The sequence below is a fragment of the Plecotus auritus genome, assembly GCF_963455305.1.
Source record: "Plecotus auritus genome assembly, chromosome: 10".
NCBI classification, from domain to species: Eukaryota; Metazoa; Chordata; class Mammalia; order Chiroptera; family Vespertilionidae; genus Plecotus; species Plecotus auritus.
This window is the reverse complement of record NC_137785.1, coordinates 15850105-15877608: the sequence shown is the minus strand read 5'-3', so window position 1 is coordinate 15877608 and position 27504 is coordinate 15850105. Positions and strand designations below refer to the sequence as shown.

At 42.1% G+C, this 27504-nt stretch overlaps 1 protein-coding gene and 1 pseudogene across 2 annotated transcripts; one reads left to right on the top strand and one right to left on the bottom strand.

Annotated features, from left to right (window-relative positions):
• The first annotated feature begins 5158 nt into the window (after nucleotides 1-5158).
• On the top strand, nucleotides 5159-5835 carry LOC308235703 (signal peptidase complex subunit 2-like; annotated as a pseudogene). Its single transcript has one exon. The product of its transcript is annotated as a signal peptidase complex subunit 2-like (transcript).
• A 7934-nt stretch (nucleotides 5836-13769) lies between these two features.
• On the bottom strand, nucleotides 13770-14123 carry LOC308236113 (large ribosomal subunit protein eL34-like; the record flags this gene model as incomplete). The annotated part of the gene is made up of 1 exon (XM_080645429.1): nucleotides 13770-14123. One exon carries the CDS (start codon nucleotides 14121-14123, stop codon nucleotides 13770-13772), a length of 354 nt encoding a protein of 117 aa, XP_080501555.1.
• Nucleotides 14124-27504: the final 13381 nt, after the last annotated feature.

Here is a 27504-nt window from a genome sequence, read left to right as displayed (position 1 = left end):
ACCAATGGACACAAGACACTGGGGGGTGGGGGGTGGGGTAAGAGCGTGTGCCCCGGGGTAGGGGAGGGAAAAAAAAAGACAGTAAATTCCAAGCTGAGTTTTAGGAGCACTGTGCCAGGAACCAGGGACGAAAACCAAATACATATATATATATATATTTCTTTTATTGTATCACTAACAGTTTGGCCTTAATTCTGTCCGAAATATAAAGCTATTAACAAATCTAAAAATTATAATGGGAAAAGAGTTTTCTTCCAGCCATTATGTAAAACATGAGCAAAAAGAGCCTATAAAGAAAATCATTTGAAAAAAAAAAAAAGAAAATCATTTGATTGAGACAAACAACACCTGCAGGTTCTTAAAGTTCACGTAGGTGTATCTTTGTAATACCATTGGACATTTCACCATAAGATTTCCTATGAATAACCCAATTGTGGTAGGTGGATTCTACAGGTGGAATGAGGAACGTATGCAAACAGACAGAACAATGTGTGGTACACAGGATACTTAATAAATGTGGCTGTAGCCCTGGCTGGTGTGGCTCCGTTGGTTGGACATCCCTCTGTGCACTGAATGGTTGCTGGTTTGATTCCCCATCAAAGCACATGTCTGGGTTTTGGGTTCATTCCCTGCTGTGTGTGTGTGGCGGGGGCATGGGGGTGCAGGGGTGCAGGAGGCAGCCAATCAATGTTTCACTCTCACATTGATGTTTTTCTCTCTCTCTCTCTCCCTCTCCCTTCCTCTCTCTTTCAAAATCAATAAAATATTTTTAAAAATAAAAAAATAAATGTGGCTATACCTACTCCTTCTTCAGTGACTATCCAACTAAAATGTCATTTTGAATATATAATTCTTGCAAAATGCTTAATAGATTGCATATAATTTTAAATTTTTTGAATACTATCAATCCATATCTTTTTTATTTTTAAAAAATATATTTTTATTGATTTCAGAGAGGAAGGGAGAGGGAGAGAGAGATAGAAACATCAATGATGAAAGAGAATCATTGAGGAGGAGAAACCAAGATGGCGGCATAGGTAAACACCTAAACTGCTGCCTCGCACAACAATTTCAAAACTACAACTAAAAGACAGAACGGACACCATCCAGAACCACAGGAAAGCTGGCTGAGTGAAAATTCTACAACTAGAAGGAAAGAGAAAAACTCACAGAGAATTGGAGGTACAGCAAAGGGGCTTTGTGCGCGCAGAGAGGAAGGGCGGCTGAGAGCCTGGCTGACTTTCTCTGGCGGAAGGGGGAAGGAAGCCTCCGACCGCACTGAACCCCAGTTCTGACTGCACTGAACCCCAGTTCCGGGCGAACCCCTGGGGACCCACGCTCTTACGGGGGGAGTCTGGACTCTCCGGCGGAGACTCGAACTGGGAAAGGCAGAAGTCTGAAGACGCACGCGGGCCAGTGCGCACAAAGGCTGCGGAGGTTGCCACAGGCTTTCCCTAGTGGAAGGGAGTCAGAGGATCCTGACTGCACTGAGCCCCAGTTCTGATTGCAGTGAACCCCAGTTCCGACTGCAGTGAACCCCAGTTCCAGGCGAGCCCCTGGGGACCCACGCTCTTGTGGGGGGAGTCTGGACTCTCGGGCGGAGACTCGGGAGCCGGGGAAGGCGGAGGACTGAAAGCACACATGCGCGCAAGGGCAAGGCTGACAGGAAGCCAAGACTGAGACTCCACCCCATCCAAGCTGAGCACAGAGGCTATTGCAATTTGGCAAGTCTAATCCTATAAGGCTGTCTCCAGCACTGAACTTCTCCCAGCATAGACACAGCTGATCCTTACAGCCAACTGGCCCGGAGGTCAATTCTTCCCAGTGATACCAACAATAAAGTCGTAATTACAACAAGGCTGTACACACAGTCCACAAAGGGGTGCACCAAGAGTGTCCACCTCAGGTTAACTGGGGAAGCAGACCCACTGGGCCATATTGGAAACCTAGCACAAATATCTACCTTACCAACTCAGGGAATCAGTGAAAATGCGGGGTCAAAGAATCAGATCACAAACGAAAGAAATGGAGGAAAACAAACGACTGGATATAGAATTCAAAACCACGGTTATAAGACTTTTTAAGAATATCCTAGAAAAGGCCGATAAATATAACGAGACCCTCGAAGATATGAAAAAGGACCAACTAGAAATTAAACATACACTGACTGAAATAAAAAATATTATACAGAGACCCAGAAACAGAATAGAGGAACACAAGAATCAAGTCAAAGAATTGAAATACAAAGAAGCAAAAAACACTCAACCGAAAAAGCAAAAAGCAAAAAAAAAAATCCAAAAAGTTGAAGATAATGTAAGAAGACTCTGGGACAACTTCAAGCGTACCAACATCAGAATTATGGGGGTGCCAGAAGAAGAGAGAGAGCAAGATACTGAAAACCTATTTGAAGAAATAATGACTGAAAACTTCCCCCACCTGTTGAAAGAAATAGACTTACAAGTCCAGGAAGCCCACAGAACTCCAAACAAAAGGAATCCAAAGAGGACCACACCAAGACACATCATAATTAAAATGCCAAGAGCAAAAGACAAAGAGAGAATATTAAAAGCAGCAAGAGAAAAACAGTTAATTACCTACAAGGGAGCACCCATACGACTGTCAGCTGACTTCTCAACAGAAACTATGCAGGCCAGACGGGAGTGGCAAGAAATTTTCAATGTGATGAATAGCAAGAACCTACAACCAAGATTACTCTACCCAGCAAAGCTATCATTCAGAATTGAAGGGCAGATAAAGAGCTTCACAGATAAGACAAAGCTAAAGGAGTTCATCACCACCAAACCAGTATTATATGAAATGCTGAAAGGTATTCTTAAAGAAGAGGAAGAAGAAAAAAGTAAAGAGAAAAATTATGAACAACAAATACATATCTATCAACAAGTGAACCTAAAAATCAAGTGAATTAAAAACCTGAGGAACAGAATAATCTGGTGAATATAATAGAATCAGGGGCATAGAAAGGGAGTGGACTGATAATTCTCAGGGGGAAAGGGGTATGGGGGTTTCATGAAGAGAATGGACAAAAATCATACACCTATGGATGAGGACAGTGGGGGGGAGGTAAGGGCAAAAGGTGGGGTGGGAAATGGGTGGAGGGGAGCTATGGGGGGAAAAAGGAGAAATAATTGTAATAATCTGAATAAAGATTTATTTAAAAAATAAAATAAAATAAAATAAAATAAAAGAAAAGAAAAGAAAGAGAATCATTGATTGGTTGCCTCCTGCACGCCCCCTACTGGGGATTGAGCCCGAAACCCAGGCATGTGCTTTGACTGGAATCAAACCCAGGATCCTTCAGTCCACAGACCAACGCTCTATATCCACTGAGCCAAACTGGCTGCAGCCGTGGGCAAACTATGGCCCGCGAGCCGGATCCGGCTGTTCTATCCGGTTCTCTTGCTCTCCCCTCCGCTCCTTTACTTTGAATTTATATTAGTTCACACAAACACTCCATCCATGCTTTTGTTCCGGCCCTCCAGTCCAGTTTAAGAACCCATTGTGGCCCTCGAGTCAAAAAGTTTGCCCACCCCTGGCTAGGGCTTAATCCATATCTTTGAATACTGCTTAACATTATGTCATATCCATTTTTAATTAGCCATATAATATTCCATCACATGGATATAATACATCTATGACCATTCAGTCTTGGGTCATAGTTATATACCACAAAACCACACTATCCATATTCACACTAAAGGATGAACCTTCAATCATCTTGTCACATTTGCACATCGCATGCCAGTCATAGTCTCACTAGCACTCATATTGTCATAAGCCTACACTAAGACCCTGTCATATGCACAGATACTAGTACACATACAACGTAATGACAGATAACAAGGAGACACATCTCTGCTATGATACTCAGACAGATGTCAACATGTACTCAATGTGTATAACACAAAGACCATCCACTCCAGATCTGTGGAGTCACACACATGTTCAGATGCATGCAATAGTTGTTACATACAGTCACAAAGACATACTCTAGACCTGTTATGTACAGGTACTCACTTACACACCACTGTCAACATAATTCCAGAGACAGACATATGCCCTGACTAGTCATATGCTCAAGACACGTGCACACGCGCGCGCACACACACACACACACCTCTCCAATTTGAGGCACATGCCAGTCCTGTCTTGCCTAAAGATGATCCCACAAACAGTGTCTGTCACTGCATACACACAACTATTCACATGTACATAAGGACTGTTACATAGTTGTAGCATTACATCCTGGCCCTGTCACTTCCACAGACACACACAACAAACACAGACATTCACGCCAAATGAGTATGTTACATACAGCCATGTACACATACCCCAGCCCTGTAACACACACATAGGTGCCCCTTTCACACACTTTTCATACACTTATTTCTTATACTTTCTGTAGTTTGAATATTCAAAAACAACAACAATTAACTCAATAATCTTAAGTCCAAAGAAATATCTTACTTATTTCAAAAGATTTCCTGCTGCTTTCTACTCTTTCAGCCACTTACTCTTTCTTGAAATACTCAACCACTTTAATTTAAAAAGACTTCTTCACGCCTTACTGTTTTATCTCCTCAGTGAAAAGCATTAGAAAATGGAGTTACATTTTTGAGTGACTAAGAAGTAAAAAAATGAGGAATTGGGACATCAGAAAATGTGAAACTGGACCAATTTAAAATCCCAACGTATTTTTGTAAATGTATTTCTTTTTATTTTGTAATTATAAAAGCAGTGTGTGGTTAGTCCATAAAATAAGATAAAAAAGCAAGTAAAAGAACAGGAAAAATACCATTATTCTACAGAGAAAGAGATCAACATCGCCGACACTCTGGCGCAGAGGTTCCCAGATAATATTTGATGCACACAGCTCAGACTTTCTCCCTCCATTCAAACATTTTGTATTGGAATACTTTAAGCAACATATTATGTTTGGATGTTGAAGTTGTACCAACTAATTCCTTAAAGTTGGACATTTAGGTTGTTCCTACTTTTCCACATAGCCAACCCCAGAGGACAGGAAGATGAAACCTACATTTAGAAATAAAGAACCAAAAGCTCTGAAAAGTGACGTTCTCAATGACCATTTAAAAAAAAAACACACACAACATTGGAGGGAGACGCCTAGGCAGACAAGATGGCTGCGGGGGGACAGGGCAGGAGATCTGGTGGTGGCGGAGGCAGTAGTGGGGCTGGCGGTGGCTCTAGCTGCGGGACAGGCAGTGGCCGCAGCGGCTTGTTGGATGAGCGGAAGATTGATGATAAGCCCGTAAAAATTGACACACGGGATGGATCAGCTGTGAAAAATTCTTTGGATGATTCTGCCAAAAAGGTATTTCTGGAAAAGTACAAGTATGTGGAGAAATTTGGTCTAATTGACGGTCGCCTCAGCATCTGTACCATCTCCTGTTTCTTTGCCATAGTGGCTTTGATTTGGGATTATATGCACCCTTTCCCGAGTCCAAGCCTGTTTTGGCGTTGTGCGTCATATCCTATTTTGTGATGATGGGGATCCTGACCCTTTATACCTCGTATAAGGAGTAGAGCATCTTTCTCGTGGCCCACAGGAAAGATCCTACAGGGATGGATCCTGATGATATTTGGCAACTGTCCTCCAGTCTCAAAAGGTTTGATGACAAATACACTCTGAAGCTGACCTTCATCAGTGGGAGAACAAAGCAGCAACGGGAAGCTGAGTTCACCAGGTCCATTGCTAAGTTTTTTGACCACAGCGGGACACTGGTCATGGATGCATATGAGCCTGAAATAGCAAGACTTCATGACAATCTTGCCACAGAAAGAAAAATAAAATAGCCAATTCTAAAAGCAGCCATCTTTTTGCAAGATCATGCAAAATTATGGGGTGAGAAAGAAAGAAGCAATGTAAAAAATGTTAAATGTTACTGTTTTGTCCTGAAATTTAGTCCATTCTGGATAAATAGGATTTTCTATCTGAGATATGAGAAATTATAGCTCTGATATCTAGCTGTAGCTTCCTTGGTCTGCTGATTACACTGTTTTCATTTGCTTTTCTGGAGAAGCATTTTTGCTAAAAACTGAACAGACTTTCTCCTTCATATCTAGCAGAATAGTATAGCTTTGTGCCATGCAGCGTATTAAGACTCAGTTTTTAAAATTGTCAATCTGTTGTTAATTCCTGTTTCAATAGCTGTTTTAATTGTATCCTTAATTCAGGATACAATTACTTGTATACATCTTCACACACCATTTTTTGTGGTGTGTATATATCTGATGAGGCGAATTGGGAAAAAACCCCAGCTTTTTAATTTGTTTAAAATAGACCCTCTGTCTGTTACATTTTGTGTGCTCTTAACTGATTAAAGAAGCTAATGACATTTTTAGTTTTATATTGTCTATGCTTTTCACTAGCATATCCCTGTTGATTTGCTGATTTGTTTGTGTCCTTTATTAACTGTCATTTTCTAAAAATTTTTTTCAATAAAATGAAAGAAGATATGAAAATAAAAACATTGCAGACCAAATCCATTAGTTTGACAAAATTATCTTATGGAATGATTTGTCCAGAGATGACTCCTGGACTCACCCATTTGCTGCAAGTTTTAGAAGCAGGTACAAGTCCTCAGCCCTAGAATAACCAATGTGTGAAGAGTGATCAGTGGGTACAGCAGCTCCAGGGACCATCAGTCAATCCAGCCCTCTTGCAATAGGAGGATTCCAGTCCAGAGTTCTACCCATTGTGTCAGGGACTCAGCTTCTTCGGTCTTTTTCTTAGGCAGCGAATGCCAGGATATACGGACAATTACACACCTGAGAGTTTGTACCGGTTAAAATTTTGAGGGATACCAAACTATCCCAAAACATAACGGCTTAAACAACTCTTCATGACTTCTCATGAGTGTGTAAACTGGCTGATGTTTCTTCTGGTGTGGACCAGCTTGGCTGGGGTTGGATGATCTGGGGTGGCTTCTGTCACCTATCTGGCCATTGTTAGGATGATGTGTATAGACATGACTTAGCTGGTAGGACTACTTCTGTTCAATGAGATGCCTTTTCATGTCCACTAGGATCGCTATAATTTAAAAAACCCCACATAATAGCTTTGCGAGAATGTGGAGAAATTGGAACCTTCATATGTAGCTTGTAGGAATGTATAATGGTGCAGTTGGTGTGGAAAGCAGTCTGGCGGTTCTTCACCACATGACCCAGCAATTCCACTCCTAAGAGAAATGTACCCAAGAGAAATGAAAACATATGTCCACATAAAAACTTGTACACGAATTTCATAGTATTGTTCATTAAAGCCATAAAGTGGAAACATCAAAATGTCCATCGACTAGTGCAGGGGTCCTCAAACTACGGCCCGTGGGCCACATGCAGCCCGCCCAGTGTTTTTGCCGCCGTTGCCTGTCCTGCTTAGCAGCCGACTCGTCCCGGGCCCGCAGTGCACATGTGTGGAATGTGCGCCGCACTCTCCGACTCCCCTCCTTCTCTCTGTCTCTCGACTCCTCCTCTCAGTCTTGGGTGTGATCGGAGGACGAGTCATGAGCTTGCCTGTGCAGAGCCTGCTGCTGCCTGAGGACCGAGGTAAGAACAAGTTAGGATTTTTTTTTTTTTTTTGAAGTTAGGAGGTCTATTTTTTTATTTTATTTTGCTGTTAGTAGGGCCTTTTTTTTTTTGCGGTTAAGGGGGGCCTTTTTTTTCTGAAGTTACGAGGTCTTTTTTTTGCAGATGGGGGCGCCTTTTTTTGAAGTTAGGAGAGTCTTTTTTTAAGTTAGGAGAGCCTTTTTTTTTTTTAAAGTTGGTTAGTTGGTTGGGGGTGGATTCTAGGGGGGTTGCATCACAGTGATAACTCAAATAGTCAGCTCTCAGTGCTAATGCAAATTGTCAGTGCTCAGAGGTAATACAAATAGTCAGTGCTCAGTGGTAATGATAATTGTAAGTGCTCAGAGGTAATGCAAATTGTCAGCGGTCAGTGTTATCGCAAATGGTCAGCGGTCAGTGTTAATGCAAATGGTCAGTGCTCAGTGTTATCGCATGGGGGCCCCAAACTGGTAATCTGCCTAGGGCCCCATGGGAACTTAACTCTGCAGACATCCGAGCAGTAGGAAAACCAATTTAATTGACAGTAAGTGCATTTATATTTTGATTGCTATTCAGTTGTGTATGATGTTGTATGTTGTATGCTGTGTAAGCCCCGGTTCACACTGTTGCGATCTCTGAGCAGTGCGAGTTCAGCCATATGCTTGTATGGCTGAACTCGCATTAGATTCGGATGAAAAAAGGCATATGTGCCTTCTTTTTTCCTGCAGTGGAATCTGATTACATGGGTCTTCTCACCCATGCGATCAGATTCCTGTGCGAGTTCACAGATCGCAGTGCGGTTCGCACAGGATAGTGTGAACTGGAAAGGTGGTGGAGGAACCGGCCCTGTAATCGTGCCAGTTCCCGCACTGCACCAGTGTGAGCCTGGGGTAAAAGCGGAGTTCCACCAATATGGGCACTGGTGAGGCTGAAATGATGTGGACTGGCAAGGCTGCACTGATGGACACTGATCAGACTGCATTGATGGGCACTGATCAGACTGCATTGATGGGCAGTGCAGTCTATATGTCTCTGTGTGGGCAAAGTTATTGCTGGTATATTGTTTTTGTAGCGCTATATATATATATGTATTTTACTAATAGCAATTTGGAATCCCTAGGAAACAATGATATCAAGAAAGAGAAAAATTGACTCGGAGTGCAGGATATTCAAAGAACAGTGGACTTATGATTACTTTTTCATGCAGTACAAGGAAAGAGCTGTGTGTTTGATATGCCAGAATATAGTGTCTGTGTTCAAAGAATGCAATTTGCGTCGACACTATCAAACTCAACATAAAGATAAATATGATTGTTTGATCGGAGAAGTGAGAAAAGATAAAATATTAAAACTGAAAAATACATTGACAACTCAGCAAAATACTTTAGTGAAGCAGAAGCAGCTAACCATTTCATCACTGTGAGCAAGTTTTCAAGTTGCCAAGCTAATAGTGTGCACTGGCAGACCATTCGTGGAGGAAGAATTTGTTAAAGAATGCCTTCTTTCTGTTGTCAAAGAGATGTGTCCAGAGAAGGCCGATTTATTTAGTACAGTGAGTCTTTCAGGACCTACAATTACATGAAGGATTGAAGAAATGGGAGACAATTTGCATCAGCATTTGCAAAACTCCGCAAAAAAACTTTCCTATTTTTTCTTGGCACTCGATGAAAGTAATGATGCTCGTGATTCTGCACAACTTCTAATTTTTATTCGTGGGACGAATGACTATTTCTAAGTCACAGAAAAGCTTGCTGCACTGCAAAGCATCAAAGGAACAACTACAGGAGAGGATATCTATGAAAAGTTTTGCCAAACTGTGAATGGTTTGGAGCTGGACTGGGCTAAACTAGCCAGTGTGACAACTGATGGTGCTCCTAGCATGGTGGGGTCTAAGAAAGGAGTAATTGCTCCCATTAAACAAGAGATGGACAAACATAACCATTCTCATCCAATAGCCATACACTGCCTCATCCACCAACAAGCGCTGTGTAGTAAATCACTGAAGTGGGACTCTGTTATGAAAACTGTGGTATCTTGTATTAACTTCATTAGAACTAATGCACTAAACCACAGACAATTTCAGGAATTTCTGTCTGAGCTAAATGTTGCCTATGAAGATGTTCTGTTCCACACAGAAGTCCATTAGCTGAGTCGAGGGAGAGTTTTGAAACATTTCTATGACTTACTTCCACAGATTATAGCTTTTCTGCTTTCAAAAAACAAAAAAGTACTAGAGCTCAATGATGCAGAATGGAAATGGCACCTTGCCTTTCGGACAGATGTAACAGAGCTACTCAACAGTTTCAGTGTGCAACTTCAAGGAAAGGGGAAGCTCATCTGTGATATGCAATCACATGTAAAAGCATTTGAAGTAAAATTAGGCCTCCTCATCAAACAAGTGAAGGAGGAACATTTCTGCCATCTCCCCACAACTCAAAATCTGTTAGCGGAAAAACCATTGGTTGCATTCCCAAACAAAACATGTGTGGATTCACTGGAAAAGTTGCAAAAGGAGTTCCAATTTAAAGAGCTTCATCTCCATGAACAGGACATACAGCTTTTCCGTAACCCATTTTCTATTGACATTGAAAATGTGGATACAATTTACCAAATGGAATGGGCTGAACTGCAGAATTGTGACTCTCTGAAAGACGCATTCAAGTCAAGCAGCCTTCCTAATTTCTATGCATCTCTCCCCTCTGAGACATATCCTAATCTCAGGAACCATGCACTCAAAATGGCATCCATCTTTGGCAGCACTTATGTCTGTGAACAGACTTTTTCCAGAATGAAACACCTGAAATCTCCAACCATATCTAGACTAACTGATGCACACTTGCATCACTTGTTACGACTAGCAGTGACAAATATGGAACCGAACATTGACCATCTCATTAGCCAAAAGCAGGCCCATAGTTCCCATTGAAATACTGGGAACTTTGTTGATTTAACTTTACTTGTTCTTCATTTTAAATATTGTATTTGTTCCTGTTTTGTTTTTTACTTCAAAATAAGATATGTGCAGTGTGCATAGGAATTTGTTCATAGTTTTTTTTTTTTTAAACTATAGTCCGGCCCTCCAAAGGTCTGAGGGACAGTGAACTGGCCTCCTGTTTAAAAAGTTTGAGGACCCCTGGACTAGTGAATGGATTAAAATATGGTATATATGTACAATGGACTATATATATATTCCTCACTTGAGGATATGTTTTTATTGATTTTTAGAGAAAGAGGAAGGGAGAGAGAAACATCAATGTGAGAAAGAAACATTGATCAGTTGCCTCCTGTATGTGCCCCAACCAGGGATCAAACCTGCAGCCTAGGTATGTACCCTGACCAGGATGACACTCCAACCAACGGAGCCACCTGGCCAGGGCTGTACAACGGAACATTATTTGGCAATAAAAATGAATGAAATACTGATTCATGCTATAACATGAATGAACCTTAAACATGTCATGCTAAGTAAAATAAGCCAGTCATGAAGAGTTACAAATGGTATGATTTTATTTATATGACATGTCCAGAGTAGGTAAATCTATAGAGACGGAAAATAAATTAGCCAGACTGGAAGTAGGTGCAGCAGTGGTAGGAAATGGGGAGTGATTGCTAGTGGGTACAGGGATTTTTTTTGAGGTGATCAAACTGCTCTCAAATTGATTGTGATGATGATTACACAACTCTGTGATTATTCTAAAAACCACTGAATTGTATAATTTAATGGGTGAATTGTATGGCATGAGAATTATATCTCAATAAGGTTGTTATATAAAAAAATCACACGTGTTAACCAACAACCTTCTGGGAAAGTAACATCCACCTCTCACACATGAAAACAGAGTTCACAATAGTAAGAGGCTACCAGAGTACTTACCAAAATACAGATTGATTTTATTATCATCTGTGTGTGTAGGCATGACATCTAAAGCACAAACCATGAAGTAAATAGTTAACAATTTAAATTCCAGAAAATGTAAAATGTTTCAGTACACTTCCCTACCTCTAAGATTAAAGAGCAAATAAACTAGGGAAAATTATTTCAAATATGGGAAATGTAATTAATGGACTTAATTTTAAACAAATCAGTATATAACTGAACACAACAATCTATCAAATTTAAGATATGGGCTAAATATATGAATAGAAACTGGAAAGAAAAACTGAAAATGACTAATAAATATTTGAAAATATGTCTAAGCTTATGACCAATAAAAGACATGAAATTATTATAAAAATGAAATGTCATTATTGGTCTAGAGGTTGGGAAAGATGAAAAAGGATAATATCCAATATTGAGGTTTTAAGGAAATATTCATAATCAATTCTAGTGGGAGATAATTTACAACCTCCCTCAGAGTTATTTTATTTTATTTATTTATTTTAAACTTGCCCTGGCCAAAGAAATGTAAGCCAATATGAGATATGCCACTTGAGACCAGAAGCTTTTTTTTTTTTTAAATATATTTTATTGATTTTTTTACAGAGAGGAAGGGAGAGGGATAGAGAGTTAGAAACATCGGTGAGAGAGAAACATCGATCAGCTGCCTCCTGCACACCCCGCACTGGGGATGTGCCCACAACCAAGGTACATGCCCTTGACCGGAATCGAACCTGTGACCCTTCAGTCCGCAGGCCGACGCTCTATCCACTGAGCCAAACCAGCTAAGGCCTGAGAGTTATTTTATATAAGCTAATACAAGCCTCTTTTATCCAGTAATCCATTTGTAGAAATATACTTCATGAGAACTATTGAAACATAATAAAAGGTACATAAAATATTCTCTATGAAAATATTTACATTAGTTAAAATTGAGAATAACTTAAAGATTTAAAAAATGCAGGTATATTAAATTTGATAGCCCATAAAGTAAATAACCAGGAGTCATTAAAATGATAACATAGAATTACCCTGCCTGATATGGAAGGATATGCATAAGGTATTAATAAATGAAAAATACTGGTTACATGAGAGTATGCAAGGTGCGACTACAGTTTTGGAAAAAAAGATATACATGGATAAACATTGAAATTTTATGTATTTTAGAAGTTATATTCTAAAACTAAAGTCTGGCTAATTTTAGCACATAAATAACTATCTTTCAACTTAGTTTCCTCACCATTAAATAGAATAATAACTCCTACCATCCAGACTTTTAAAATTTATTATTATTTTACTAGAGGCCTGGTGCATGAAAATTCATGCACTGGAATGGGTGGTCCCTCAGTCCGGCCTGCCCCCTCTCACAGTCCGGGAGCCCTCAGGGGCAGGAGGCGACCCGTCGATTGGGGGACGGTGATGTCCCATCACACCTCTGCTGCTGCCACTGCCGGCAGCACAGCCTCGGCCGGTCCTAGTTACCTGAGCCTCGGGCAGCCCTGGGCAGCTGTGGGGCTGAGGGGACGGGGGCAGGGGGGGGTCTCCGGAGGCAGGCATGCATAGCGGCTGGGCTCACCTGGAGGCAGGCCTGGCCTTGCTGTGTGCCTGCGGCCCCAGCGGGGCTGAGGGGACTGGGCACCGCCATCTTGTGGCTGTGGGCGCTGCCATCTTTGAGGGTGTGGCAGCAACTAGCATATTCCCTCTTTATTGGCTGTGAGTGCCGCCATCTTTGAGGGTGGGCAGTCAATTAGCATATTCCCTCCTTATTAGATAGGATTTTTCCCCATCACCATTTATCCCCCTCTATGCCCTCTTCAACCTCTACCCGCCCTCCCACTGCAATCATACTGTTTTCTATGTCCATGAGCTCTCTTTTTTCTTTTTTGCTCAATACCTCCCCCCCAAAACCCTCCCCACCAGAGCTGCCTGTCTGTTCTCTATGAGTCTGTCTCTATTTCGTTGGTAGTTCAGTTTGTTCATTAGATTCCATATATGAGTGTAATAATATGGTGCCGGTCTTTCTCTTACGGCTTATTTCACTTAATGTTCTCCAGGTCCATCCATGCTGTCGCAAAGGGTAAAATTTTCTTCCTTTTTATGGCAGAATAGTATTTCTTTGTGTAAATGTACCACAGATTTCTTTTAATCCACTCATCTACTGATGGACACTTGGGCTGCTTCCGCATCTTGGCTATTGTAAATAATGCTGCAATGAACATAGGGGCACATATATTCTTTTTTTTTTTTTTTTTTTTTTAACAGAATGAGACTTTTGTTTTTATTACTCAAAAAAGCTTCATTTTTAAATTTATTTAGCTTTCTGACTCTGTGCTTGTGCCTTCAACACTTTCACAATGATTTTCTGCTCCTCAATAAGGAAAGCACGCTTGATCCTGTCACGGACACATTTAGCACACATGGATCCACCAGAGGCCCTGCTGACGTGTTTTTTCGTTTTAGACAACCTCATTAGAACTTTAGGCCTCACAGCACGAACTCCTCGAAGTCGGCCTGGGCACACACCACATGCAGATTTTGGTGCTTTCCCAACCTTCTTGGTGTAAAGGTAAACGATTCTATTACCAGGGGTTCGGGACAGTCTAGTTTTGTTAGAGGCTGTATTGTAGGACAGCCTCCGACGGTATGTCAAACGCTGGACCATGGTGAATACCTAAACTGAAGTCACCGTCCCTGGAAGACGGGGCACATATATTCTTTAGAATTATGTTTGTGGTTCCTTTGGATAAATTCCCAGAAGTAGAATCCTTGGGTCATAAGGCATTCCGTTTTTAATTTTTTTGAGTTAAGTACATACTGCTTTCCACAGTGGCTGTACCAATCTGTATTCCCACCCATAGCACACAAGGGTTCCCTTTTCTCCACATCCTTGCCAGCACTTGTTTGTTGATTTATTGATGATAGTCATTTTGACAGGTGTGAGGTGATATCTCCTTGTGGTTTTAATTTGCATTTCTCTGATGATTACTGATGTTGAACATCTTTTCATATGTCTATATCCCATTTGTATGTCCTCTGGAGAAGATCCAGACTTTTATTTATTTATTTATTGGTTTGAGAGAGAAACATCAGTTTGTTGTTCCACTTATTTATGCATTCTTTGGTTGCTTCTTGTATGTCCCCTGACAGGGGATCGAATCTGAAACCTTGGTGTATCTGGATGTTACTCTAACCAACTGAGCTACCCAGCCAGGGCTCTATACAGACTTAATAGAATAGTCCCAAGACACTGAAACACAACCATCTAAGGTCAGGTCCTTGTCCCACCATTTCAATAGCTGGGAGATCATGAGCAAGTTTTTAAATTTTGAGTATCCTTCATCTATTCTCATTGTCATAATCCTAGAGAATATTACTACATGCAAGGTGATCTTTTTTTTTTAATATGAGTCATGTGTTAATGAATCTGGTACTTGTAAGCACTCATCTAATTTTCTTTTTTTAAAAAAAATATATTTTATTGATTTTTTACAGAGAGGAAGGGAGCGGGATAGAGAGTTAGAAACATCGATGAGAGAGAAACATTGATCAGCTGCCTCCTGCACACCCCTCACTGGGGACATGCCCGCAACCAAGGTACATGCCCCTGACCGGAATCGAACCTGGGACCCTTGAGTCCTCAGGCTGACGCTCTATCCACTGAGCCAAACCGGTCAGGGCTCACCTAATTTTCTTTTCTTTTTTTTAAATCCTCACCCAAGGATATTTTTCCACTGACGTTTGTTTGTTTGCTTGTTTGTTTTTATTGATTTCAAAGAGGAAAGGAGAGGAAGAGATAGTAACATTAATGATGGGATAGAATCATCTATCAGCTGCCTCTTGCATGCCCCCTACTGCGGATCAAGCCCGAAACCCAGGCATATGCCCTGACCAGGAATTGAACCATGATCTCCTGGTTCATAGGTAGACACTCAGCCACTGAGCCACTCGGGCCCTGGGATCCCACTGTCGAGATCTAGCTGGCAATTAAGGTACACACCCTTGACTGGAATTGAACCTGGGACCCTTCAGTCAGCAGGCCAACACTCCATCCACCAAGCCAAACCAGCTAGAACATTCATCTTATTTTCTTAGCCCAGTCATGATTCACCTTCCCTGCCCCTGGGCTGCTGGACCAAAACTGCCATTCTGTCATCAAAGAAGAAGGAGATGGCTGTTGGGCAGACACCTCTGTGTCTGCCACACTGGGCAAAATATTCTTTACATGTAAAGAAAAAATAAAGACAATTGAAGACTTGCAGGGGCTCAACAATTATGCCAACCACTTCAACCATCCAAGAAAACTCATAGGGGAGGAGATCCAGCTGAATGACATTGAAATCAGAACTAAGTTTTCATGGAGAGATGAGGTGAACATCCGGCAGTAATGCTCCTAAACCTTTGACCCTCTTTCAGTTACTCTCAAAGTCTCCAGGCTGCTTCCCTTCTAGGGGACTTCACAATGCCAGGAATTCCCTCATCCCTGTCTTTGCCCAAGGATTCATTCTCAATCTCCAAACTGCAGCTTAATAATTAACTTCTCCTACAGGTCTTCCTTATATCCATATTTTAATCATGATCACCCATCACTGGTTCCCCAAAACCCCGCTTCTTTTTCTACTTATCTCATCATATTGTATACTTTTAAGGTGTTTTTTTTTTAATATATTTTATTGATATTTTTACAGAGAGGAAGGGAAAGGGATAGAGAGCTAGAAACATCGATGAGAGAGAAACATCGATCAGCTGCCTCCTGCACACTTCCCACTGGAGATGTGCCCGCAACCAAGGTACATGCCCCTGACCGGAATCGAACCCGGGACCCTCCAGTCCGCAGGCCGACGCTCTATCCACTGAGCCAAACCGGTTTCGGCACTTTTAAGTTTTTTATATACAAACTAGAGGCCTCAAATTTCATGCACAGGCAGGTCCCCTCAGCCCAGCCTGCACCCTCTCTAATCTGGGACCCCTTGGGGGTTGTCTGACTGCCAGTTTAGGCCCGATCCCCAGGATTGGGCCTAAACCGGCAGTCAGACATCCCTCTCACAATCCGGGACCACTGGCTCCTAACTGCTCACCTGACTGCCTGCCTGATCACCCCTAACTGCCTCCCCTGCTGGCCTGGTCACCTCCAACTGCCCCCCCCCTCTGCTGGCCTAGTTGCCCCCAACTGCTCCCCCCCCTGCTGGCCTAGTCACCCCCAACTACACCCCCCCCACTGGCCTGGTTGCCCCTTACTGCCCCCCACCCCCGCTGGCCTGGTCACCCCTTACTGCCCCCCATGCTGGCCTTGTCGCCCCCAACTGCCTCTCCCCTCACCCCCCCGTGGGCCTGGTTGCCCCATGCAGCCTGCTGTTCGGTCGTTTGGTCACCCCTCACTAACCCCACTGCCAGCCTGGTCGCCCCACGCAGCCTGTTCCGTTGTCTGTTCGGTTGTGATGGTTGCTTAGGCTTTTATATATCTAGACTAGAGGCCCGATGCACAAAATTCATGCAAGTGTAGGCCTTCCTTCCCCCGGCTGCCAGCACCAGCTTCCCTCTGGCACCCGGGACCCAGGCTGGCTTCCCTCTGGAAGGACGTCCAGTCTAATTAGCATATTACCCTTTTATTATTATGGATTATTCTATGTCTGTGTCCCCTGGTTGAACAAAATGTTCATTGGACCAAGAATTTTGACTCTTAGATTGTTCATTGATAGCAGGGGTTGGAAAACTATGGCACATTGGCCAAATCTGGTCCACTGCAAGTTTTGTAAGGCAAATGAGCTAAAAGTAAGAATGGTTTTTACATTTTTAAGTGGTTGACGAAAGATGAACCTTCACTGTCCATAAAGTTTTATTGGAATACAGCTACACTGGAATGTTTACATATTGTCTGTGGCTGCTGGTCCATTGCAATGGCAGAGTTGAGTAGTTGCAACAGAGACCCTGTCTAAAATACTTATTATCTGGCCATTTTCAGGGAAAGTGTGCAAACTTCTGCTCTATATTGACTACAAAGACCAATGCCTAGCAGAGGATAAAATCTAGTGGTCCAAGTTCGGTGTGTCACTAAGACATCAGACATTTACTTAAAGAGCTGGACTTTAAGTAAAAGCAATAAAAAGCAATCACTTTCTCCCAGCAATGGTGAAACAAGAGGCCCCCGTGGGGCTAATAGGCAAATAGAATCCTGAAAAGCCAAATATGCCTCAGTTCGTCAGGCAGGGAATCTACACTGGTGCAATCACAGGGGTGAGGTGAGTAGATTGTGGAGTCAGAAGGAGAGAAGGTGGCAGATGAAATGTCAGCACAGGCATGTGGGAGCGAGCCACTGATGCTGTGCTTCCACGGGTTCTGCACACGAGCCATGCAAGTCCCCTCTGCTCCACTAGAGACATGTCATGCCACAGGGAAGTTTCTCTACAAAGTACATTGGTCTCTCTGGATTTTTCTCATCAAGGGCTAGTCATTGCTCATGTTATTATTATTATTACTACTAGAGGCCTGGGCACAAAATTCGTGCACGGGGGCGGGGAGGTCCCTCAGCCCACCCTGCACCCTCTCGTGATCTGGGACCCCTCGGGGGATGTCCGACTGCCAGTTTAGGCTGGATGCGGGATCGGGCCTAAACTGGCAGTTGGACATCCCTCTCGCAATCCAGGACCACTGGCTCCTAACTGCTGGACTGCCTGCCTGCCTGCCTGCCTGATTGCCCCTAACCATTCTGCCTGCCTGCATGATGCCCCTAACTGCTCGCCTGCCTGCTTGATCGCTATCCGGCCCGCGGAGCCGAAAGAGCGGAGGGTTCTCTTGCTCTCCCCTCCGCTCCTTTACTTTGAATTTATATTAGTTCACACAAACACTCCATCCATGCTTTTGTTCCGGCCCTCCGGTCCAGTTTAAGAACCCATTGTGGCCCTCGAGTCAAAAAGTTTGCCCACCCCTGATATAAAGACACCCCTTGACTAGAGCTGAGCCTGAGTCATAAAATGGGCCATGGCGCCCTGGCCGGTTTGGCTCAGTGGATAGAGCATCAGCCTGCGGACCAAAGGGTCCCAGGTTTGATTCCGGTCAAGGGCATGTACCTTGGTTGCAGGCTCCTCCCCAGCCCGGGCCCTAGTCAGGGATCCCGCAGGAGGCAACCAATCAATGTGTTTCTCTCACATCGATGTTTCTCTCTGTCTTTCCCTCTCTCTTCCATTCTCTTTAAAAATCAATGGAAAAATACCCTTGGGTGAGGATTAACAAAAACAAACAAACAAAAAATAAATAAATAAAGGTGATTAAATGTTTTTTAAAAAATGGGCCATGGCATTAAGACAGGAAATCCTGAGTTTAGGGCCCTAATTCTGGAAGGTTCCCTCTCAGATGCCCAGGTCTGACCCACCCTGCCCTTGGTGCTAGAGAGGAAATAAAACACACCAGTGAACAGACATGCCATGCCAGGGCAGGGCCCAGCAAAGAGCCATTGAATACAGGGTTATTTTTAACATTAGGAACCACACGAAGGCTGCCACCGTGCTTTCTCCCCACCTGGCTGAGGCCCAATTCCTGAAGGAAGGGAAACCTGAATTCATAACCTTCCTTACTTTGGGACTTCGTTTTCTGCCTCAATATCTGACTTCCTGCTATTGCCCCTTTAATGACTGACTCATTTCTCCTTTCTCGCCCTTATTTTTGTGCGTTTTTTTGATAAAGGAAACCTGGCTCCACAATATCTGTATGTTTATGTTCTGATTCCACATTTTAGTTCTCATGATCTCATGCCTGCTGTTCTCTCTCCATACTGCACTTGTTTCTAAGGATTGGTGCTGATTTACCACAACACACGTAGGCTCTGTGGGCTGATCACAGGGTCTGCCTTGGGGCCCATGACTCTGAACTCCTGGAAGGCAGAGTGAAGTGGGGGAACTAGGTGAACCTGGCTGGTGCGCCCATTCCCCAGCTGCTGTGAGTGCTGTGGCTGCTAAAAGCCTCACACCTGCCCCCTCTCAGGGGACCTGCCCGTTGATGAGGAGCAGCCTTAAATCCAAGGTTACCTGAATGGCCAGAGGCCAATGACACACTAAAGCGGGGTCTGTAAGCCAGCCTGCTGTCTCAGTGAGGCGATAACTCCGTGTGTGCACCTGCCTCTCCCCAGGCCCCGCCCACTGGGGCCCGGCCAAGACCACATCGTTGCTTAGCCTCTCTTCCCTGCCCTACCTGCCCCCACCTCACTCCTCTCTCCTGAAAGCGCTCCAAAATAAGGCACTTTGACGGCTTCTCCATCTCAGGCTCTGCTCCAGGAGAAGTGACCTAAAACGCTGGTAGTCATATTTTACATTGGACTTGAGGCTCAACAGAAAAGGCATAAGACCCCAAATCTAAGCTCCTGAGACCTGATATTCCTGTCATTAAAGACATCCCTGAGATAGAGGGTGGGGTCTCTTCAGCACCATGTGTGTGGGGCTGGAAACAGGAAGTGGAGGCCTTCCCATGGTGCCATTATGCCTAAACTCTTGGAAATGCTTTTAGATCCCCATTGAGAAGGACACCAGGCCTACCTGCCTGCTTGCCTGCCTCCTTTCTCCCCTTTCTCCCTCCCTCCTTTCCTCCTCCTTTTTGTTACCAGAATTATAGTTAAAATGGAATTAAATTTTTTTTCAATTAATATTTACATTCAATATTATTTTGTGTTAATTTCAGGTGTACAGCACAGTGGTTACTCAATCATATACCTTACAAAGCGTATCCCCTAAGATGGATTTTAAGGTGACATTGCTAATCTGTGGTCCCCTCTCCCTTCAAATACCTCAGCTCCATGCCCAGAATCACAAAGGGGATATACTGTATACACCCACGAAGAAAGGTGAGGTGTCTACTGACTTCTGAGATTCTGGGGTGAGAATCTGTAGATGAGATGCTGTTTAATTCCTCATTTCTGAGAAGACTAGGCTTAGGTATAACATAGGAGTTGGGAGTAAAAGATTTGGGGCAGCCCTAGCCGATTTGGTTCAATGGATAGAGCGTTCGCCTGTGAACTGAAGAGTCCCGGGTTTGATTCCAGTCAAAGGCACATGCCTGGGTTGTGGGCTCGATCCCCAGTAGGGGGCGAGCAAGAGGCAGCCAATCAATTATTCTCTTTCATCATTGATGTTTCTATCTCTCTCCCCCTCTCCCTTCTGCTCTGAAATCAATAAAAACATTTAAAAAAAAAAGATTTGGGGTACCATGCTTGGAATCAGAGGCTCCTTCATTACTGTGGTGTGATTTTAAAGTGATTTATTACATTTTTATCATCTGAAAATGGGTGATAATTAATATTAATTAAAAAAACATTAAATTAAAACATAAAGTACTATACTTATTTTTTGCTTCATTTTCCTTTATTTTTTTTAAAGCTCCTAAGGCTTCCAGGAAGCACCAGAGAAACAGAAGTGCCATTTATGTACATAAAGTACTATACTTAGATCAGTGCTTTTCTCTTTTTTACATCTTTGACACAAATGATAAGTCGGTGACACCTTCCCAACACCCTGACTCCCAGAGTTTATGCCTAACATAACACATTTATTCATTTGCTCAGGGCAGCAAAACATTTAAAATCATTTCAGGATTGCTTCATCCATTTTGACCTCTTTTTCTCTACTGAAAAAAGTCCAGGATTTGATTTCAGTTAGTGTGCAGTTACCCATGCTGCAGGTATATATTCAAATATTGTGTTCATATTTTTTTTCTTTCTTCATTGTGGTTTTGATAGTCATTGAAATACAATTGGGTTCATTTCTTCCCATTTTAGTTTTTTTTTTTAAATATATTTTATTGATATTTCACAGAGAGGAAGGGAGAGGGACAGAGAGTTAGAAACATCGATGAGAGAGAAACATCGATCAGCCGCCTCCTGCACACCTCCCACTGAGGATGTGCCCGCAACCAAGGTACACGCCCTTGACCGGAATCGAACCTGGGACCCTTCAGTCCGCAGGCCGATGCTCTATCCACTGAGCCAAACCGGTCTCGGCGCCATTTTAGTTTTTTATCCCTTCTTATCCTTGGCAATTTTATTTTATTCTTGTAACATGTAGAATATTAATGTGGTTCAAAAGAATAAACGTTATATAAAATTCTATTATCTGAGAAGTTTTTAACTTAGTCTGTGACCATCTATTTTCCATCCCTGACTGGCAATCTCTCCTGTGGAAAGGTCAAAGCAAGGCTCTAGTCCAGCCGTGGGCAAACTACGGCCCGCAGGCCGGATCCGGCTGTTCTATCCGGTTCTCTTGCTCTCCCCTCCGCTCCTTTACTTTGAATTTATATTAGTTCACACAAACACTCCATCCATGCTTTTGTTCCTGCTCTCCGGTCCAGTTTAAGAACCCATTGTGGCCCTCGAGTCAAAAAGTTTGCCCACCCCTGCTCTAGTCTGTGCCCTTGTTGAGTGTAAGGAGAGAAGGGGAGAGCTACAGGCTGGAAAGTCCAGGTTCCACAAAACACTATGGAGCACGCTATTTACTGCCACTCCTCTATAAAACTCCCTGGCCAGCCAAAACCGGTTTGGCTCAGTGGATAGAGCGTCGGCCTGCGGACTCAAGGGTCCCAGGTTCGATTCCGGTCAAGGGCATGTACCTTGGTTGCGGGCACATCCCCAGTAGGGGGCGTGCAAGAGGCAGCTGATCCATGTTTCTAACTCTCTATCCCTCCACTCCCTTCCGCTCTGTAAAAAATCAATAAAATATATTTAAAAAAAAAAACACAAAAAAAACTCCCTGGCCAGGGACTCCACTTTATAAACTAAAGAAAAAAATTAAGAAGTGCAAATTGCCAGTTATAAAAACATTCTCGGGGATGTAAAGTATAGCATAGGAAATATAGTCAATAATCCTCCTCCTATATAATAAAAGGCTAATATGCAAATTGTCGCCTCAGGAGTTCGACCAACCAGGAGTTTGACCGCTTGTTATGACGTGCACTGACCACCAGGGAGCGGTGTGGAATGAAGGAAGGTCCCAACCAGGGGAAGGCCCCGATTGGCATGAATTTCGTGCACCAGGCCTCTAGTATTGTAATAACTATAAATGGTGCCAGATGGGCACTAGACTTATTGAGGAGAATCACTTCATAAGCTATATAAATGTCTAACCACTATGCTGTACACCTGAAACTAATATAAAATAATATTGAATGTCAACTGTAATTGACAAATAAAAGAAGAAGATAATATTGTAATAACTATGAGTGGCACTAGACGGGTATTAGACTTATCAGATGATCACTTCATAAGGTATATGTCTAATCACTGCTGTATACCTGAAACGAATATTGTATGTCAATAAAATTTTAAAAATCAAAGACCTAATTAAGTAGAAATATATACCATGCTCATATATTGGAAGTCTAAACATAGTAAATTGTCAGTTCTAACCTCTACACCCAGATACTAAAGAAGCAGAATTTGGTGGGGAGATTTCTTCTAGAATCTGCCATCCTGGGATTTGGTGAAAAAAAAGAGGAGTGTGTCTGGGGTGAGTCGGTCATCCTACATCTGTTTCCATAATTTTCTCAGTGCAAAAAAAGAACAAGGGAAATTATAAAGTACTTTGAGATGAATGAAAACCCAAACACAACATACTAAAACTTATGGGATGGGAGACACTTGTAGCTGTAAATGCCTACATTTAAAAAAAGAAGAGCTTGAATCCATAACCTCACCTTCCACCTTAAGAAACGGGAAAAGGAAGAGCAAGCTGAAGTCAAAGCAAGCAGAAGAAAGGAAATACTAAAGATTAGAGCAGAAATAAAGGAAACAGAAAAGAGAAATAAAAGGCACCTAAATTAAGAAAAAGTAGACTATCTCTGTTTGTGAATGACGAACTTATATATGGAAAATCCTAGGAAGTTTCCCCCCCAAAACCTCTATTTGATCTAATAAACAAATTCAGCAATGTGGCAGGGTACAAGATCAATGAAAAGCATTTAATTAAAAATATTTTGCTGTTCACTGAAAACAACAACCCAATAGCAATAAGTACCCCTACGCTCAGCCAGAGCTTTAAATACTTTCACTAAAAGGAATTTTAAAGAAATGTCTGAATCCAGATCTGTGACAAGAGATTTATAGAACACCCCCTGGAATGTCCTGCAAAACCAGAGTGAAGGAGCTGTATAAAACACTACTTTGCTCATACAAAACAACAACCAAAAATAAAACAAAACTCAGGAATCACCTTAAAGAGGCTTTCGCTCTAAAGGCAGAGCAATTTGAGTACCAATAAGGATAATGATGGCAATAATTAAAACATATCAACTAAATACCCGAGTATGATTCTAAAAAACCTAATTCAGTGCAATTGAGGGATGCTATAAACCAAATCATTATGTTGGAAATTGGCAAGTAAAATGGAAAAAAAAAATCAATAATTTACTCTGCCTTTCCTATGTAGCACTGGCTAACCAAATAGTTGAGAGAATGTTTCTTTTAATGGAAAAGTTAAAACTCGTAAATGTGGGAGAAATGAAGGAAATGTAAGGTCACTTGTCAACTCCTACTGAATCAGTAGATGTGGGAACTGATCAACAACCAGGAATCTCACAAAAAGAGCGACAACCCGTCTTTGTGTGTTTCCTGGTGAAATAACGTAACACCATCCAGGAAGTGGTCTTGCCAAAAATATTGAACCTCAATCTAGATAAGGTCTCCATACTCAACTACCAATTTATAGGAAATATAAGAAGGCGGGTATATTAAATTATGTCAGAATATCATCAGCAAAATCCAGATTGTGAGAAATTCTACTAGGAAGGCAATTAATTTCTTCATCAAATAATTGTTTAGAAATGAAGAGATGCAGTGAGAACCTATAGATTGAAATAGACTTAAGTGTCAAATCTACCAATTACAATGTGTGGACCTTCTTTTAATTCTGATTTGAACAAACTGTAAAAAATAACTCTTATGACACACCAGAAATTTGAAAGCTACTGAATTATTTTAAAAATTTCCCATTGATTTTTAAAGAGAGTGGAAGGGAGGGAGGGAGGGAGGGAGAAAGACAGAGAGAAAAATCAATGGTAAAGAGACACCAATGGCCATTTCCCCTACACACTCCGACTGGAAGTCAAACCCTCGACCCTTCATCTTCTAATACGTATACATGTAAATAACAGATGTATTTCACACTTTTAAAAGACTTTAACATTGTTTATTTCTCAGTTTCCTCTCTGTACATACATTCACAAGCTCCAACACTCCCCTGGTGTAGAAGAATGTTAAAAATCTTGTATATAGGCCGAAGCCGGTTTGGCTCAGTGGATAGAGCGTCGGCCTGCGGACTGAAAGGTCCCGGGTTCGATTCCGGTCAAGGGCATGTACCTTGGTTGCGGGCACATCCCCAGTGGGGGCTGTGCAGGAGGCAGCTGATCGATGTTTCTTTCTCATCGATGTTTCTAGCTCTCTATCCCTCTCCCTTCCTCTCTGTGAAATATCAATAAAAAAAAATATATAAAAAAAAAAATCTTGTATATACATCCCACATCTTTCTCCATGTTCATACAATTATATATATACAATTGGATTCAATTCCTATTTTTAAAAATTTAAATTTCATCATAAATAAATATTTATAATAAGAAATATATTTTAAAAGTACACAATTGTGTAGATACATGAATTAATTTTAAATCCTTTTGCAAACTCATCTCTCCATCTTTCCTCCTTCCTGAAGATACCACATTTCTGAGTTTTATTCACCATACCTTTGTTTTTCATTATGTAACACTTATACACAAAATATCATTTTGCATCTTTAAAAGTTTATGAATGGAATCATACTGCATGTATATTTCTATGACTCTTTGCTCATCATATTTGCTCATTAGATTCAGTAATTTTCACTGCTGTGTGCTATTCCACTATATAGGTACTCCACACTATTTATCCATCCTACCTTTGATGGGCATGTTTCATTTCCAGATTTATTTGTTACTGCAATGATATTAAGTGAAAGCAATGTCATTGAATTTGATGACAAAGTGTTTTAATGAAGTTTAGCTCTGATAAAACCAGTTGGGGTGAAGCTAAAGAGACTTCTGGAGGAGAAACAAACAAAAGAGGTCAGAAAAAAAAATCCCATTTACCCCCCACAAACATTTAGGACTTTCTTCTGAAATTGTAATAGAAAAGAAAAGGAATTTTACCTTCTTCCCTAATACTGCATTCATGAACTGTTCTCTATTTTTATCTGCCATTTCAGGTCAGAAAAATAGTTGGTTAGAAGAAACTACAGATTTTAGTTTCAAAACTACCAACTGCAACAAAGAATTCAGATCCCGCCTAGGAAATGGAAGCTCGGTTTTGTATATTTAGAGTATAAGAAATGCAAAGATCACTTTTGGAAATAAGACAAGTAGTGCTCCGATGGACTGATAATGTAATCTCAAACACGTTCCTTGCCTTACCTGTAACCTAGGACATCTGATTCCCTAATTCTGGGATTTGATCTAATCTACCTGCCTTGTCATGTGGGAACTTAATCTAGGGCTTCCCGAGTTATCTGCACCAGTCCCCTTAACATCACAGAAGAGTGGAAGCCTATCTCAGGCTGGATTTCTTTTTAAAATATATTTTGATTGATTTCAGAGAGGAAGGGAGAGAATCATTTATCGGCTGCCTCCTGCGCGCCCCCTACTGGTCATGTGCCCTTGACCGGAATGGAACCTGGGACCCTTCAGTAGTCAGGCGGGCATTCTAGCCTGAGCAACCGGCTAGAGCTCTTTTTCTTTCTTCTTTTTTTTTTTAAATTTAAATTATTGTTTAAAGTATTACATATGTCTTCCCCCCCCCCCCCCATTGACCTCTCCCCAGACGCTCCCACTCCCCATTTTTTTCTTTTTAAAAATTATGCTGAGCCCTAGCCGGTTTGGCTCAATTGATAGAGCATCGCCCCGCAGACTGAAGGGTCCTGGTTTTTATTCCAGTCAAGGACACAGACATCAATGTTTCTCTGTATTTCCTCCTCCCTTTCATTCTCTCTAAGAATCAATGGAAAAAATATCCTCAGGTGAGGATTAACAAAACAAACAGAAAAACCCACAAAAGAGTTATGCTGATTTGCATTCTTCCCCATAAAACATCTTTGATTCATTATAGAATATCTAAATTTTTTGGCAGATAAGTTGCAAATCTTTTTCTGCATCTTAAATTTGATGCCCCAAGAAGACGTAACAACACTATTTTGTCGGTAAGGAAACTGTGGATTATTACCACTTATTATCAAAACGCAGTCACAATTTCCCAGGCATATATAAGTAGTCGCTGGTAGTCATATAAACTAACACATATCAAGTTAGACAACACTTTTTCAATCCCAGCTGGACAGTGATCCACTTTCATAATAACCATGGTATGAACACAAAAGAAATGCCTATCAAAAAAAATCTTACAAATATTACTCATCTCCAGTTACTGATATTAATAGAACCACACAATGTGTCAGACCTCCTCACATCTCTGTCAGTCCTACAGAGAACTTCGCATAAATCCCCAAGGACACAATATCTGTTCACGACCACATACGGTTGCTTTCCAACAGGGGCATAAATCTCTAACAAAAACTGCCTTACACCTAAGGAAATAAAGATTCACAATGGCAGAAACTATACCGTGAGCATAAATAACTCCACGCAGGGTCCCAGACAACGAACTGGACCCACAAATTCACCCAGAACAAACAAGACAAGCCATCCGTTCAAATACCACACCCTGCTCCAGTCGCTGGTACCCAAGTAAGCTCGTGGCCCGCTCAGGGTTATTCCCGTGGGCTTTACCTGGGATGCCCCGCTAACTGAGGGCTAAATCCCTGGTCATCCTGCACTCCCATTTTTGCCTTCGCTGAGAACCTTTTAATTCACCCTCAGCCTCACCAAAGACACCAGAGCCCCGAGGCTCGCCCAAGCCCGGAGCGGCTCCCTACAGCAAAGACTAGCTCTCTAAAGCGCCTCTGACAGCTGGGCCGAGTTGCATCCTGGGAGTCTTCAGTTTCCGGGAATTCGCCAGCTGTGGACTACATTTCCCAGAAGTCTCCGGGCAC